Source organism: Myodes glareolus, chromosome X, assembly GCF_982192425.1.
Source record: "Myodes glareolus chromosome X, mMyoGla1.1, whole genome shotgun sequence".
Classification (NCBI taxonomy): Eukaryota; Metazoa; Chordata; class Mammalia; order Rodentia; family Cricetidae; genus Myodes; species Myodes glareolus.
In genome coordinates, this window is record NC_142053.1 from 144,096,149 (window position 1) to 144,110,541 (window position 14,393).

Sequence of the window (14,393 nt, forward strand, 5' to 3'; positions counted from 1 at the left end):
CAGTACCTGCAGAGGTCAGAAGAAGGTGTCTGATCTCCTGGACCTAGAATTTTGAATGACTGTGAACCACCATGTGGGTGCTGGGAACTGAACCTGGGTTGTGAGCAACAAGTGCTCTTATCTGCTGAATCTTCCCTCCATCCCTACCTCCTGTACTTTTTTTTTTTTAATATTGATTTATTTATTATGTATACAATATTCTTGTCTGTGTGTATGTCTGCAGGCCAGAAGAGGGCATCAGGTCTCATTTCAGATGGTTGTGAGCCACCATGTGGTTGCTGGGAATTGAACTCAGGACCTTTGGAAGAGCAGGCAATGCTCTTAACCGCTGAGCCATCTCTCCAGCCCCCCCTCCTGTACTTTTTTTGACAACACTCTTTGGATTGGTGCTCCAATTGATGCTGTTGGGTAGAACTTTTTTAATTGTCTTGAATTGGTATAATGTGTCGTGTATTGTGTGTGTGTGTGTGTGTGTGTGTGTGTGAGAGAGAGAGAGAGAGAGAGAGAGAGAGAGAGAGAGAGAGATGCATTGTTTTGTACACATATATGACATGAATAAAAATAAACTTAATATCAAAAAAATTGGAGATGGAGGCAAGAGGATCAGATGTTGAAGGCCACTCTTTGACTATATAGTGAGTTTGGGGCCCTGTCTCAGAACCACAAAAACAAAAATGAAAGGGAAGTGAAAAACTTGGTAGAAGAGAATAAAGACTTGGAGGATAGCAAGATATGATACATATCTGTAATCCTAGCACTGATATGGGGAGTGGAGACAAAGACAAGAGGATTGCTACACGTTCCAGGCCAGGTTGTTGTAGGAGGAAAGGCGGGAAGAGGAAAAAAAAAAAAAGAAGAGATTGGGGGTGTCTTACTCGGTCTGAGGCCTAACACACCAGTGTCAGCCCAGGGTGGAAGGGTAGCATTTGGGCATTTATCTTTTTTCTAGTCTCTTTTTCCTCTACTGTTATCTTGTGGTCAGGACCCCTTGCTTTTTACTTACTTTAAGACTGCATGCTTTTCTATCAAGTAGAAATGCTAGCTTCACATGGCGAACAGATGCTTCTAACAGATCCCTTATGTCCCCTCCTGTTCTAATGATCTCCCTCAGGCTTCCCAGGGTGGAGAGAGTGCCTGGGCTGCCCCCGAGGAGCCACCAGTTGACTACAGCTACTATCAACAGGATGAGGGCTATGGCAGCAGCCAAGGCACAGATTCCCTCTATGCCCATGGCTACCTTAAGAACACCAAGGGCCAAGGCATGACTGGGACCAAAGGGGACCCAGCTGGAGCAGGTGAGCCTCATCCTCTCTTGCTGAGGCTAATTGTGGGGCCTAGAAGCCTGTTGTCTTATAGTCTGACATTCATGGACATTCTCCTTGGTTTTCCTTTCAGGTCCTGAGGCCTCCCTTGAGACTGGGGCAGACTCTGTCTCACTGCAGGCTTTCTCCCGAGCCCAGCCTGGTGCTGCCCCTGGGCTCTATCAGCAGTCAGCTGAGGGAAGCAGTGGCCAGGGCACAACTTCCAACAGCCAGGTGAGGATGACATTGCTATTCTGGGGAGGCTGGTAGGGTGGCAGGGTGCATCGTGAGTGGGTAGGGGTGTATTAACCGACACTAAGTCCAGTTCCCTTGTGTAACCCATGAGCAGTCATATACCATCATGTCACCTGCTGTGCTCAAGTCTGAGCTCCAGAGCCCTACTCATCCCAGCTCTGCCTTACCACCAGCCACCAGTCCCACTGCCCCAGAATCCTACAGCCAGTACCGTGAGTAGCCATAGTCTGTGGGTAAGGGTGTGGACTTCTTCTCTAGGCAGGCAGGAATTCAACAACCTTGCCTTTCCTCACTACAGCTGTTCCTGATGTCTCTACTTACCAATATGATGAGACATCTGGCTACTACTATGACCCCCAGACTGGACTATACTATGACCCCAACTCTCAGGTAGGTGACAGAGGGTGGCCTAAGGAAAACGAATGTGGTTGTGTAGCAGCTATCCCTAGAGGTCCTTCCTCATGTCCCCTCTTCCCATTCTTTTCCTCAGTATTACTACAATGCTCAGAGCCAACAGTACCTATACTGGGACGGGGAGCGGCGAACCTACATACCTGCCTTGGAGCAGTCTGCTGATGGACATAAAGAGACGGGGGCATCATCAAAGGAGGGAAAAGAGAAGAAAGAGAAGCATAAGACAAAGACAGCCCAACAGGTGAACCAGCAGCCAGGCTGTTTGGAGTCTATGTTCTGTCACCTCTTGCCCTCTCCTGCCTTGGGAAAGTAGAATAGTGGATGGGCACTGACAAAGGTAGTAACTGCTTCAGACAGACAGGACTCTTGAGCCAGATCTCTGAACTGTAGCAGGACCACCTACCACCATAAAGTGACTTGTGCCATCTGGGTGAGCTCTGGCAGCTTTTCTCTGTCCCAGGAAGGGAACCTTCATGCTGCTGGTCGATGTCTATTGACCCCAGATAAATTCTCATAGGCCCATAAAAAGTTGATTAAGGAAAGAAACATTGCAGGGTTTTCTAGTAGAGAGCAGTTAGAGGGAGTCTCAGCATATCTGTAGAGACATGGAAGCACCGCACTTAGAAGCAAGCAATAAATATTCCTTCAGCAACCTGAGGAATTATAAAAAATGCATCATGCCCTAGGAAAAACACAGAACATTAAATGTAACACCATGCCACATGTCTTAGGTTTCTGTTGCTATGATAAACACTGACCAAAAGCAATGTGGACGTGAAAGGGTTTTTTATCATGAAGGGACGTCAAGGAAGGAACCTGGAGGCAGAAACTGATGTGAAGATCAGCGAGGAGTGCTGCTTACTGGCTTCTTCTCCATGGCTTGCTCAGTCTCCTTTCTTATACAACTCAAGATCACCTGCTTAGGGGGTGGCATTACCCACAGTGAGCTGGGTCCTACCATGTTGGTCAGTAGTAATTAAGAAAATGGCCCACAGACCAATAGGCCAATCTGTTGAAAATAATTTCTTAATTGAGAATCCCTCTTCCCAGATATGTCTAGGTTTGTATCATGCTGACAAAAAACAACCAGCACATCACACATAAATTAAAATTATATACAAGACTAGAGTTGTGGCTCAGTGGAAGAGTGCTTGTCTAGTATGTAGCAAGGCCTAGTACCACACCTCCTCGTACACAAGTATGTAGCTCTCGGCTTTTAGAAAGTAAAAATGAAAAATAGGAATACAAATGCCAATCAGAAGTTGGGGTTATAGCCAGGCAGTGGTGGCCTTTAATCCCAGCACTTGTGAGACAGAGGCCTGTAGATCTCCAAGACCAGCCTGGTCTACAGAGTGAGTTCCAGGACAGCCAGAGCTACTCAGAGAAATTAACCTGTCTGAAAAAGAAAGAAAAGTTGGGGTTGTAACCAGAAAGGGGCTTGAAAAGAATCCCTAGCCAATACAGAAAATAGAGTCTTGTACTACCATCACCACTGCCCCGCTGCCCTCCTGACTTTCTGCTGCCTCCTTTGCCTTTGCAAACCACATGGAGTGGGTTGGAGGCAGGGGAATATTTGGAAATGGGCCCAGTAGAGGGGAGGGTTCCTTGGCATGAGTTTATTTTAAGATGATTTGGAAGAAGTGGAGTTATTTGGGCGTGGTTTATTATTTGTAAAGGAATGTTCTGTAAGGATGAGGCCCAAGAGCTATAGCCTAGGTATACACAGCCTTTTACAGTGGTTCAGATAAGAAAGGTACCAGATTTGTGGCTACAGGGCAGGAAGGGCTACTGTTGCAAGGGTCATGGGTGAGAAAATAGAACCTCAAGTTTGAGGAATCCTGGGAACTTTAACCTCCACCCCCCACCCTACCTCCAGATTGCCAAGGACATGGAGCGGTGGGCCCGCAGTCTCAACAAGCAAAAAGAAAACTTCAAAAACAGTTTCCAGCCTATTAGTGCCCTACGAGATGATGAAAGGCGGGAATCAGCCACTGCAGATGCAGGCTATGCCATCCTTGAGAAGAAGGTGTGTTGTAACTGTCCATCTGTACCCCACCAACAATCTCATCACTCCTTAGGATCCTCTGTGGAGCCCTGAATTTCTATGTTCTCTACCTCAGGGAGCGCTAGCTGAAAGACAGCACACCAGCATGGATCTCCCAAAGTTGGCCAGTGATGACCGCCCAGTGAGTTGTTGGAGCAAAAACGGGCAGGGGTCTCTGATCTCAGCAGGGCTGACTGTCTGCCTTTACCCTCTATAGAGCCCACCTCGAGGACTGGTGGCAGCCTACAGCGGGGAGAGTGACAGTGAGGAGGAGCAGGAGCGAGGGGGTCCAGAGCGGGAAGAAAAGCTCACAGATTGGCAGAAGCTAGCTTGTCTGCTCTGCCGCCGCCAGTTTCCCAGCAAGGAGGCACTCATCCGGCACCAGCAGCTCTCTGGGCTCCACAAGGTAATTGATCAGAGAGTTGGCAGGGTATCCTGTGTCTAGCTCATTCCAGCCCAGTTGCTTTACTCTCTCCTGTTCCCCTTTACAGCAAAACCTTGAGATTCACCGCAGAGCCCACTTGTCAGAAAACGAATTGGAAGCACTAGAAAAGAATGACATGGAGGTGAGGTGTGACCCACTCCTGGGCTCCATTCCATCTGTCCCTTCCAAGTCCCTGTCATTCCAGGCAGTGGGACTTAAAAAGTTCCTTAGCCAGGTACAGCCTGACAGCCATGTGTTATCCTATTGCTGTGAGACTTCTTCCCAGTTCCCATCGCTTCATGTCCTGACCTTCAAGACTTATGACCAGGCCATACGGAGAGGCCTGTAATCCTCCTCCCTCTCAGCCCCATCCATGCCTATGTTTGCTGAAAATAATAGCCAATTCCAACATCCCCACATGTGCTAATTTGTAGCAAATGAAGTACCGAGACCGTGCAGCTGAACGCAGAGAGAAGTATGGTATCCCCGAGCCACCAGAACCCAAAAGGAGGAAATATGGTGGCATATCTACAGCCTCTGTGTGAGTGCAGGGTCAGGTACCAGGTGAGGGGGTCTGGGGCTGGCACACCACTCACACTGTACACTGTCACCTGCAGTGACTTTGAACAGCCCACTCGGGATGGATTAGGCAGTGACAACATTGGCAGTCGTATGCTCCAGGCCATGGGCTGGAAAGAAGGCAGTGGTCTAGGTCGCAAGAAACAGGGCATTGTGACGCCCATTGAGGTGAGTGCATGAGACATTCTTGTTCTCAACATTCCCAGTGTACCTCTACCAGCCTGACAAAACCTGCCTCTCTTACACAGGCCCAAACACGGGTTCGAGGTTCTGGCCTGGGTGCCCGGGGCAGTTCCTATGGAGTCACCTCAACAGAATCCTACAAGGAGACACTGCACAAGACAATGGTGACCCGCTTCAATGAGGCCCAGTGAACAACTTTGAAAGCAATTTCTGCAGACATGGGGTGTGTCCATCCAGGGACAGAAAAGATGAGGTGTGGAGTGATCTTAGGGAGGTTCTTCTACCTACCAGCCTGCTCCCCAACCAGAGAAGCTCTCACCAAATTAGACTTGGAGTGGGTAACTTTTGCTGGGAAATTGGGTTCAAATCATGTTCCTTTTGTAATAAAATCTAAAAAGCCTGCATCTTTCATCTCTACTTTCTCATGCCCTAGCATGTTTTGTGATTACACAGGCACAGAATGCATAAATAGCTACTAGGCTAAGCTGGATGGCATTGATGACTATAAATACATGGGTTTTTAGCCAGCATCCCAACCAGTAAAATTTTTGTTAGAGACCAAAGTTTGTGATTCAGAACCTAGATTGGGAATCCCCAGCCCCTGGTCCTCATTTAACCCTCATCTGCTAAGCTTAGCCTATGTATGTCCCTAGACTAAACTCTGATTTGCCACTCCTGGGTAGGGGACAATGTTCTCAAGCATCTATATGTAGAACACAACAGGTGCTTAAACCCTGTTTGTCAACATGTTGATGACCCCAAAGGGATACAGGAAGCTTGGCCGGTAAGTCTCCAGCCCAAGGATGTCATGAGCATCAATCAAGTTCACCCTTCATCCACATCTGTAAATACAGTACCTCACTCTCTATGGTCTACAGCCATGACTCCCAGATTATACTTATGGTATTGACAAAGGTTCACAATGGAGTGGAGCATAAAACTGGGATTGCCTTTTAAACCCCAGTCAACTGAGCTGCAAAATGAGACTAGGAATGCAGGCCTAACGACACAGGTGTTTTCCTTCCTACCATAGAGTACCAATTCCAGAATCCCCAGGGAACCCACACACCTTGGCAACTGTAGAGTAAAGTGGTATGGCAAACTGACTTCATATGAAATTAAACATGCATGTGCCCTGTCACCTAGCAATTCCATGCCCAGATATCTAGCCAGCATAAATGAAAAGGCTTGTATGCATATTTGTTCCAGCTGTATTTGTAATAGCCCCAAACTGGGAATAGTCCAAAAGTCTAACAAAACAAATAAACTTGATGTATTTGTAGAATGAAATATAGCAAAAAGAAAATGCTAATAGAAGTATCAACAAATGAACCTCACAAACACAAGTAGGTGAAAAGTCACACAAAGGTACATACTAAATGATTCCATTAATGTGGAACTTGGAAATCAAAGCAATTTGGTGATGGTAGTTAGTTAGGTAGAACAGGATTGAGGCAGGGATGGCATTTGTCATATATAGATTATACAAGAAGTTAGGAAAAAAACACCAAAACAAAAGGAAGAAGGTGGAAGTACAGTGTCACTTACCTGCAGGAAATTGGTTCTGGGATAACTATTGCTCCTTACCATATCTTAGACATGTGGCACCATGCCCAGCTCAAGTTCCTTACACAAAAATGGTAGAATATTTGTATAGAATCTGTATACACTTAAATCATCTATGGATGATGTATAGTATCTGGTACAATACACACACACACACACACACATATATATATATATATTATGTACTATATATATTATATACAATATGAAATGTGTAGAAAAAATAATTTCTCCCCTAACTTTTTATTTACTGGTGCTGGGGACAACCCAGGGCTCTCCTTGATACTCTCAGCTGTCCCCTGAATATTTTCTGTCATGGTTGAATCTGTGCATGAACTCATGAATATGGATCACTAAATGCAGTGAGCCTCCAATGAAGGTTCTGAGAACCAAGCCTCAGTTCTCTTCCAGGGCAGCCAGTGCTCTTAACTACAGAACTATCTCTTCAGCCCCCATAAATGTGCTTAATACTGAGGGAAAATAGTAAGTTTACGGTAGAGAAACCTGACAGGTTCCATCTATATTAGAATTAGGTGTATTAAAATTCTGTTTCCCAAGCTGGAGAGATGGCTCAGCAGTTAAGAGCACAAACTGTTCTTCCAGAGGTTCTGAGTTCAATTCCCCGCAACTACATAGTGGCTCTCTGCCATCTATAATGAGATCTGGTGCCCTCTTCTGGCCTGCAAGTATACATGCAGACAGAACACCACATACAATAAATAAATCTTTTTTTTAAAAAAAGTTCTTTTTCCAGAAAGACGGGATGAGAAAGGCATAGTATCACCTGGTTGAGTCACACTATCCAAGACAGAGCCTCAGCCTATGTCAGGTGACATTAGATAAACCCAAATGGGTGAGCTACAAAAAGGCCTGTAATCTTCAAAAGCATCAAGATCAGGAACGTCAAAGGAAGGCTGAAAGAGACATGCCATCTGAGCATTCTAGCACCACCTCCATAGTGAGGTCTGCCCTGGCTACTCCATGGAAAATTTTCAGCCCTCCTTTACCATGTTTCCTGTATGCCCTTGTGCTACTTTCCACAATACATTCTGTCATAGAAAATTTTATTTTTCCATATTTGTTCTATTACTTGTTGCCTGAATTGGAACAAAAATCATGATAGAAGGGACTTTTGTCTGTCTTGCTTCTTACTGTGTCACCATTGCCTAGAACAGGGCTTGACACATATCAGACCTTGGATGCAGAAGTAAATGCACACACCACAACTTTCTGAACCCCTCTCATTCCCAGGAATCTGTTGTTTTGTGTATATGTTTGAGATTGAACCCAGGACCTCACATATAGTATACAAGTGTTATTACCACTGAGATACACTGTCACTCTTAGGACTCCATTTTGAACAAAGTTTTAGTCAAACGTAGTATAGGCTACTTGGGCAAAGAATAGAAAGTTGGGATGAAGCAAAGGATTAGTTGAGCCCAAAAGTCTGAGGCTAACCTGAGCAACATAGGAAGACAATGACTGCATTAGGAGAAGGAGGGGAGGGAAAGAGGAAAAAGGCAGGGAGGAAAATCTGGGTTAATATACAAAAGATTCTTAGGGTTCCAGAGAAAAAAATTCTTTGTGAGACTATGAAGGAACAGACACACATTTCTAGAGGAGATAGAAATGATATAATAATCTTACTTCCCACCCTTTTGCTTATTTTCCCAGTTCCACAGTTTTTCTTGAGTTGTCCCTTCTAACTGTAATACCCTTCTGTCCTTCTTCCTTTTTTAAAGTCCAAATCGTGCTTCAATTACTGTATATGCAACATACGTTATATCCTTAATATATCTCGCTGGTAAATGTGAAGACAATTAGAAACTCACATTCATAGTTTCAGTTGCCACATGTTCTGGTCTTCAAATTCACATCTTCGGTGTAGACTTCACCCTGAATTTCATACTTAGTCTTCAAATCTTCTCGTTTTTCATATATATATATATATATAGTTTCTTTTTGTTTTTTCGAGTCAGGGTTTCTCTGTAACAGTCCTGGCTATCCTGGAACTCACTTTGTAAAATACCAGGATGGCCTTGAATGACAGAGGTCCACCTGCCTCTACCTCCTGAGTGCTGGGGTTAAAGATATGTGCCATCACCTCCTGGCTTATCTGTATTTTTGAAACTGGATTTCATGTAACTCAGGATAGCCTAGAACTTGCTATATCACCGAGAACGGCCTTGTCTTCCTGATTCTCTTGTCTCCACCTCCCAAGAAATTGTATGCATTCACCTGGCTGGTTTTGAGTCTCACAGTAGCTCGGACTGGAACTCAGCTGACCTCAGACTCCCCAGCAATCCTCCCATCATAGCCTCCAGAGTCTTGGTAATACAGGTGTGAACTACCATGCCTGGTCTCAACTCTTCTCTAGAGCAACATCTTGAGTGTCTTAACAGGCATCTTAAATGTAATACAGGCAAAACCAAACCCTTCATCTTGCCCCATCCATGCCCAGTCCTAGTAGAGTATTTCCTATGCCTGTGGATGACAAGTCCATCCTTCCAGTTACACAGGCCAGAAACTTAATGGGTCAGCAATGGCTTTATTTTTCATACCTCAAATCTGTTTGATCTCTCAGCAAATCTAACTCGTAGAAGTTTGAAATCAGTCCAGAATGGGACCCTCCTCTCTGCTTCTACATTACTGACTTTGGCTGCTCTAGCATTACATCTTGATTTTTTTATTTTATTTTATTTTATTTTATTTTTGGTTTTTCGAGACAGGGTTTTTCTGTGGCTTTAGAGCCTATCCTGGAACTAGCTCTTGTAGTCCAGGCTGGTCTCAAACTCACAGAGATCCACCTGCCTCTGCCTCCCAAGTGTTGAGATTAAAGGTGTGTGCCACCACCACCTGGCTTACTTCTTGAATTCTTTTTTTTTTAAATATTTATTTTATTTATTATGTATACAATATTCTGTCTGTGTGTATGCCTGGTGGCCAGAAGAGGGCACCAGACTCCATTACAGATGGTTGTGAGCCACCATGTGGTTGCCGGGAATTGAACTCAGGACCTTTGGAAGAACAGGCAATGCTCTTAACCTCTGAGCCATCTCTCCAGCCCACTTCTTGAATTCTTAACAGTTAACCTCCAGTGGTTTTTCTTCCCCACTTCCCACTATAAATGTTCTTTCCACACACCCAGACTGTTTCTGCAATTGGGCTGGGGTGTGACTCAGTTGGTAGAGTGCTTGCCTAGCATGTGTAAGGCCTTGAGTTCTCTCCCCAACACTGCAATAAAATAAAATGTGTTTATTATGTGATTCCTGTGTTTAAAATCCTGTTACAACTGAGTATTGCGGCTCATGCCTATAATCCCAACATTTGGGGGGTTGGGTAGGAGGATTACTGAAAATTCTAGGTTGGCCCCAGTATCTAAATGTGTTCCCAGGCCTGCCTGATCTACAGTAAGATGCTATTCCAAGAAATAAAATCCTAGCCAGGTGTGGTGACACATGCCTTTATAATCCCAGCACTACAGAAGCAGAGGCAGGTGGGTCTCCATGAGTTCTAGGCCAGCCTAGTTTACAAATCGAGTTCCAGGACAGTCAAGGCAGTTACACAGAGAAACCCTATCATGAAAAACAAGCAAATAAATAAATAAAAATATAAAAAAGAAGTCAAATGGTGGTGGTGCATGCCTTTAGTTCCAGCACTTGGTGGGCAGAGGCAGGCGGATCTCTGTGAGAGCGAGTTCTAGGATCCCCACGGCTACATTGAGAAACCCTATTGAAAAACCAAAAAGAGAAAAATTGTTACAGCTCATAGATTGAATGTGATGAAACATGTATATTTGCAAGTGTACAGAACTGTGTGTGCATGTATGGAGGCTGATATCTGTCACTCTCCACTTTTATTTTTAAACTTTGTTGTTTTATTAGTGTATGTGTCACATGTGAAGTCAGTGGGCAACTTTGTAGAACTGGTTCTCTCCTTTAACGTTATATGGATTCCAAGGTTCAAACTCTGTCAGGTTTGAACAAGTGCCTTTACCTGCTGAGCCGTCTCACATGCCCCACCTTATTATTTCATTTTTAAAGAGTTTCATACATGAGAACTTATATCATTTCCACCACTCTCCCCCCCAACTCTTTTCTCTCCTGGTCTTCTGGCATTATAATCTTTCCACCCCCATCCCTGATTTTCCCTTAGATATGGGGGTTGTGTTATAAATGTACCAATTGGGGCTTGATATCCAATGATCACTTATTCTCTGAATTTTGACCACTTGTGGATCTCTGTAATGTCTTAATAGTCTCTGTCTGGGGCTGAAGAGATAGATGGCTGAGTGCTGTCTTTTAACCTGTCACTTGTATTATTTTTAATAAAATGCTGATTGGTCAGTAGCCAGGCAGGAAGTATAGGTGGGATGACCAAGCAGGAAGTAGAGGCCGGGCAACAAGAATGCTGGGAAGAGGGAAGTGCAGTCTGCAGTCGTGATCCAGCCACAGAACAAACAAGATGTGACTGCTTCGCCAAAAAAGGTACCAAGCAGCGTGGCTAACATAGACAAGAATAATGGGCTAATATAAGTTATAAGAGTTAATAAGAAGCCTGAGCTAATGGGCCAATCTGTTTATAACTAATGTAGAACTCTGTGTGATTTCTTTGGGACTTAATGACTGTGGGAACCGGGCAGGACAGAAACCTCAGTCAACAGAATGACAACAGCTCAGAGGTTAAGAGCACTGGCTGCTCTTCCAGAGGTTCTGAGTTCAATTCCCAGCAACCACATGGTGGCTCACAACCATCTATCATGAGATCTGGCGCCATCTTCTGACCTGCAGGGACACATGCAGACAGAACACTGTATACATAATAAACAAATCTTTAAAAAGTCTCTGTTTTTTGCAAAAATAAAGCTTTTTTTAGGTAAGTGGGATAGCTACACTTACCTGAATATAAGGATAAGTATGTAGAATACAGTTAGAAACTATTGTGACTCTCCAGAAGATAGCAGTAGTAGGTTCCCTTCTACAGTCTGTGACATTTCTGGCCACAGGTAGTTGGCTAGGTTTACAGTACCAGGTATGTATTCTCTCCCATGTAGTGGGCCTTAAGCCCAATTAATTAAACAGCTATTAGTTTAGTTACTGCCAAGATAAAAGTGCCACTATTGTAGCACTTCTTGCTAGGTTGGTCATTATGGTTCCTAGGTTTTTTTAGCTAGTAGGACTATTCATTATTTTTATTCCTTATTTGCACAGTACCTTCAGATACTGTGGGAGCTAGTCCTCAGGGACAAAATGTCTAGGTTAGTGTTTCTCAACTTATGGGAGGGATTGCGACTCCTCTTTCACAGGGGTCTGATATCAAATATCAGATAATTTGCCTATTTATATTACTATTAATAACAGTAGCAAAATTACAGTTATGAAGTAACAATAAAAATAATTTTATGGTTGGGGTCACCACAACATGAGGAACTGTATTAAAGGGTTGCAGCATTAGGAAGGTTGAGAACCACTGCTCTAGGTCAATTTCAGCTCAGTCCCTCCAAGTCCTGTGTCCAAAGTGTGTGGTATCTTTAGCAATAGGGTCTTACTTGCAAGTTCCCGAACAGCATTGGCAATAGCCAATTGGGGATTCTCTTTGACCTTCCCCAATGAAAACCTAGAAGGGAAGTCTCTCTTGCCAGGCACTTGGGGGGCTTTGTTAGTCTGTGGCTCTTAGGGAAGGGGGGCATCATCACTCCCTGTTGCCTATCTCCATTACAATATGTAAAAGTATGTATGTATATGTACATATCACACACACATATATGTATAAAGTAAGCTTATAAAAATAGTAAGTTTCCATATGGCTTTTTCAAACACCCTTAGTATTATTTATCTCTCCTTTCCTTTCCACACACACTTTACCTTTTAGAGGAATTACCTCTTACTAAACCTGCAACTCACCTATTAGCCAGTGAGCTTCAGGTATCCTGTTTCTAACTCCCAATACTGTAATTACAGGCCTAAGCCACCATGCCCAGTTTTTAATATGTATGCTCAAGTCCTGATCAGACTCAGATCCTCAATATTGTGCACTTAGCACTTTACTCACTGAGCTACCTCCTCAGCCCCTTCTCATGAATCTTAAATGCTAAACATATTTATCTAGTTTACAAGACCGCTGCTGATCTGTCCCCAAGCCTCATCTTCTAATGCCCCTACTTCTTCCTCTCCAACTCTACAAACCATTGTGTTCTTTCTCACAGGTGCCAACCAAGTCTTTCTGCTCCTAGTGTTCCCACTACACAACACCTTTCCTCTGTTCCCATGCAAGAGATAATAAGGGATATACCTTTGGGAAGAATGTTCTTGACAACTACAAGGATAGTCTCTGTTGTGTTCCCAGAACTCTGCACTGCTCAATAAATCAGATGAGCAAATGTGAAGGTCATTGGCAATATTTGAAAGACAGAATCTGAGGTGATAGAAGCATTTTACATTAAATATCTTTGCTCACACATCACCACCTGTATAAAACTGCAACCTATCCCAACAAATTAACCTTACTGTGGTCTATTTTTTTCCATCCCTATTCTCCAGCATACTGTTTTTAGTATTTGTTTAATTTATTGTATTTTTATTATTACTCTGAAGTGCCAAGGATCAAATCCAGGGTTTGCACATTTTACACAAGCATTTTACCACCAAGTACACCCCATATAGTTTAGCATTTTTGCTGTAGTTTTACTCTGTTTTGATGCACAAATACCACTTATACTTTGCCACATTTATTATATATACAGTTTATAGCCTAGGAGTCCTAGGCTAAACCATATAGCTTAGGTGAGCAGGGGCTGTACCATTTGGTTTTATGTAAATTCATGTAAGACTTTGCCTAAGTTCTTAGAAACTATCACTATTGTTAAGGAATGTATGATTTTATATATAATAGTTACTTATAAGCTGTATATACAATGTATAGTCAGTCATACTGTTATATAATTTACACAATGCATTAAATATAAGATACATTAGATAGAAACAGATGTAGAGCATTTACATATTAATATTTGCAGCTGGGCATGGTGGTACATGCCTGCAAGCAATCCCAGCACTTGGTGGAAGAAGCAGGAGGATCCTAAATCCAAAATCAGCCTGGGTTGTATAGCAAGTTCCAAGCCTGCCCAAATTGCATAAGGAGATCCTGTTAAAGGAAAACATGCACACACATATGTGTTCATATATAATTATTTATGTAGTTGCCGGCTGCTTATTATAATGCATAGGCATATGTCAGGCTATTATTTGTTATTGTTTGTTATGTTTACCTGCTGTTTCTCAAGATAGGATATTGTTCTATGAGGGCAAGGAAGAAGTGCCAGCACCTGGCCCACATTTTGATCTGCACAAACGGGAAAAAAAAAATTAATGAACGCTTTTGGTCACCCGAGTCTCAGCCTTCCCGTGCTAAGGTTGAATGTATCTTCTAATCTGGAGACACTATCATGTTCCGTTTTCTTTTCCCACCCTCACAGAGTACACAGTTCTAGGAAATAAACCCAGGCTTACATTTTCCCATCTTCTAGGGGCTGATGCCCACCACGTGCACCAGGCATTAGCGGGACAGGACTACCACTCCCAGCATGCACCGCGCATTGGGGTCGTACCACAATCTGTAGGGGATATAT

At 43.6% G+C, this 14,393-nt stretch overlaps 1 protein-coding gene and 1 long non-coding RNA gene across 12 annotated transcripts in view; one reads left to right on the forward strand and one right to left on the reverse strand.

The window, feature by feature from the left end:
* The window catches only part of Rbm10 (RNA binding motif protein 10), a 28,886-nt gene extending 23,282 nt beyond the window's left edge, over window positions 1-5,604 (forward strand). For all 10 annotated transcript variants that reach the window (XM_048461616.3, XM_085684724.2, XM_085684725.2 and 7 more), the window contains 12 exons: window positions 1,112-1,295; window positions 1,396-1,535; window positions 1,651-1,768; window positions 1,855-1,946; window positions 2,047-2,211; window positions 3,847-3,996; window positions 4,091-4,156; window positions 4,232-4,420; window positions 4,506-4,580; window positions 4,873-4,979; window positions 5,056-5,185; window positions 5,266-5,604. In XM_048461616.3, coding sequence (XP_048317573.1) covers window positions 1,112-1,295; window positions 1,396-1,535; window positions 1,651-1,768; window positions 1,855-1,946; window positions 2,047-2,211; window positions 3,847-3,996; window positions 4,091-4,156; window positions 4,232-4,420; window positions 4,506-4,580; window positions 4,873-4,979; window positions 5,056-5,185; window positions 5,266-5,391 — 1,542 coding nt within the window. In that variant the 3' untranslated portion in view covers window positions 5,392-5,604. The remainder of the gene's footprint in view (window positions 1-1,111; window positions 1,296-1,395; window positions 1,536-1,650; window positions 1,769-1,854; window positions 1,947-2,046; window positions 2,212-3,846; window positions 3,997-4,090; window positions 4,157-4,231; window positions 4,421-4,505; window positions 4,581-4,872; window positions 4,980-5,055; window positions 5,186-5,265) is intronic.
* A 7,809-nt stretch (window positions 5,605-13,413) lies between these two features.
* On the reverse strand, window positions 13,414-14,352 carry LOC125417990 (uncharacterized). Of its 2 annotated transcripts, XR_015000451.2 has the most exons (3): window positions 14,275-14,352; window positions 14,034-14,107; window positions 13,414-13,909 (listed from the first exon to the last, which is right to left on the reverse strand). It is a non-coding gene; the product is annotated as an uncharacterized LOC125417990 (long non-coding RNA). The 2 variants fall into 2 exon arrangements; XR_007237289.2 differs by lacking the exon at window positions 13,414-13,909 and having other exon boundaries at window positions 13,938-14,107.
* Between the last annotated feature and the right edge of the window lie 41 nt (window positions 14,353-14,393).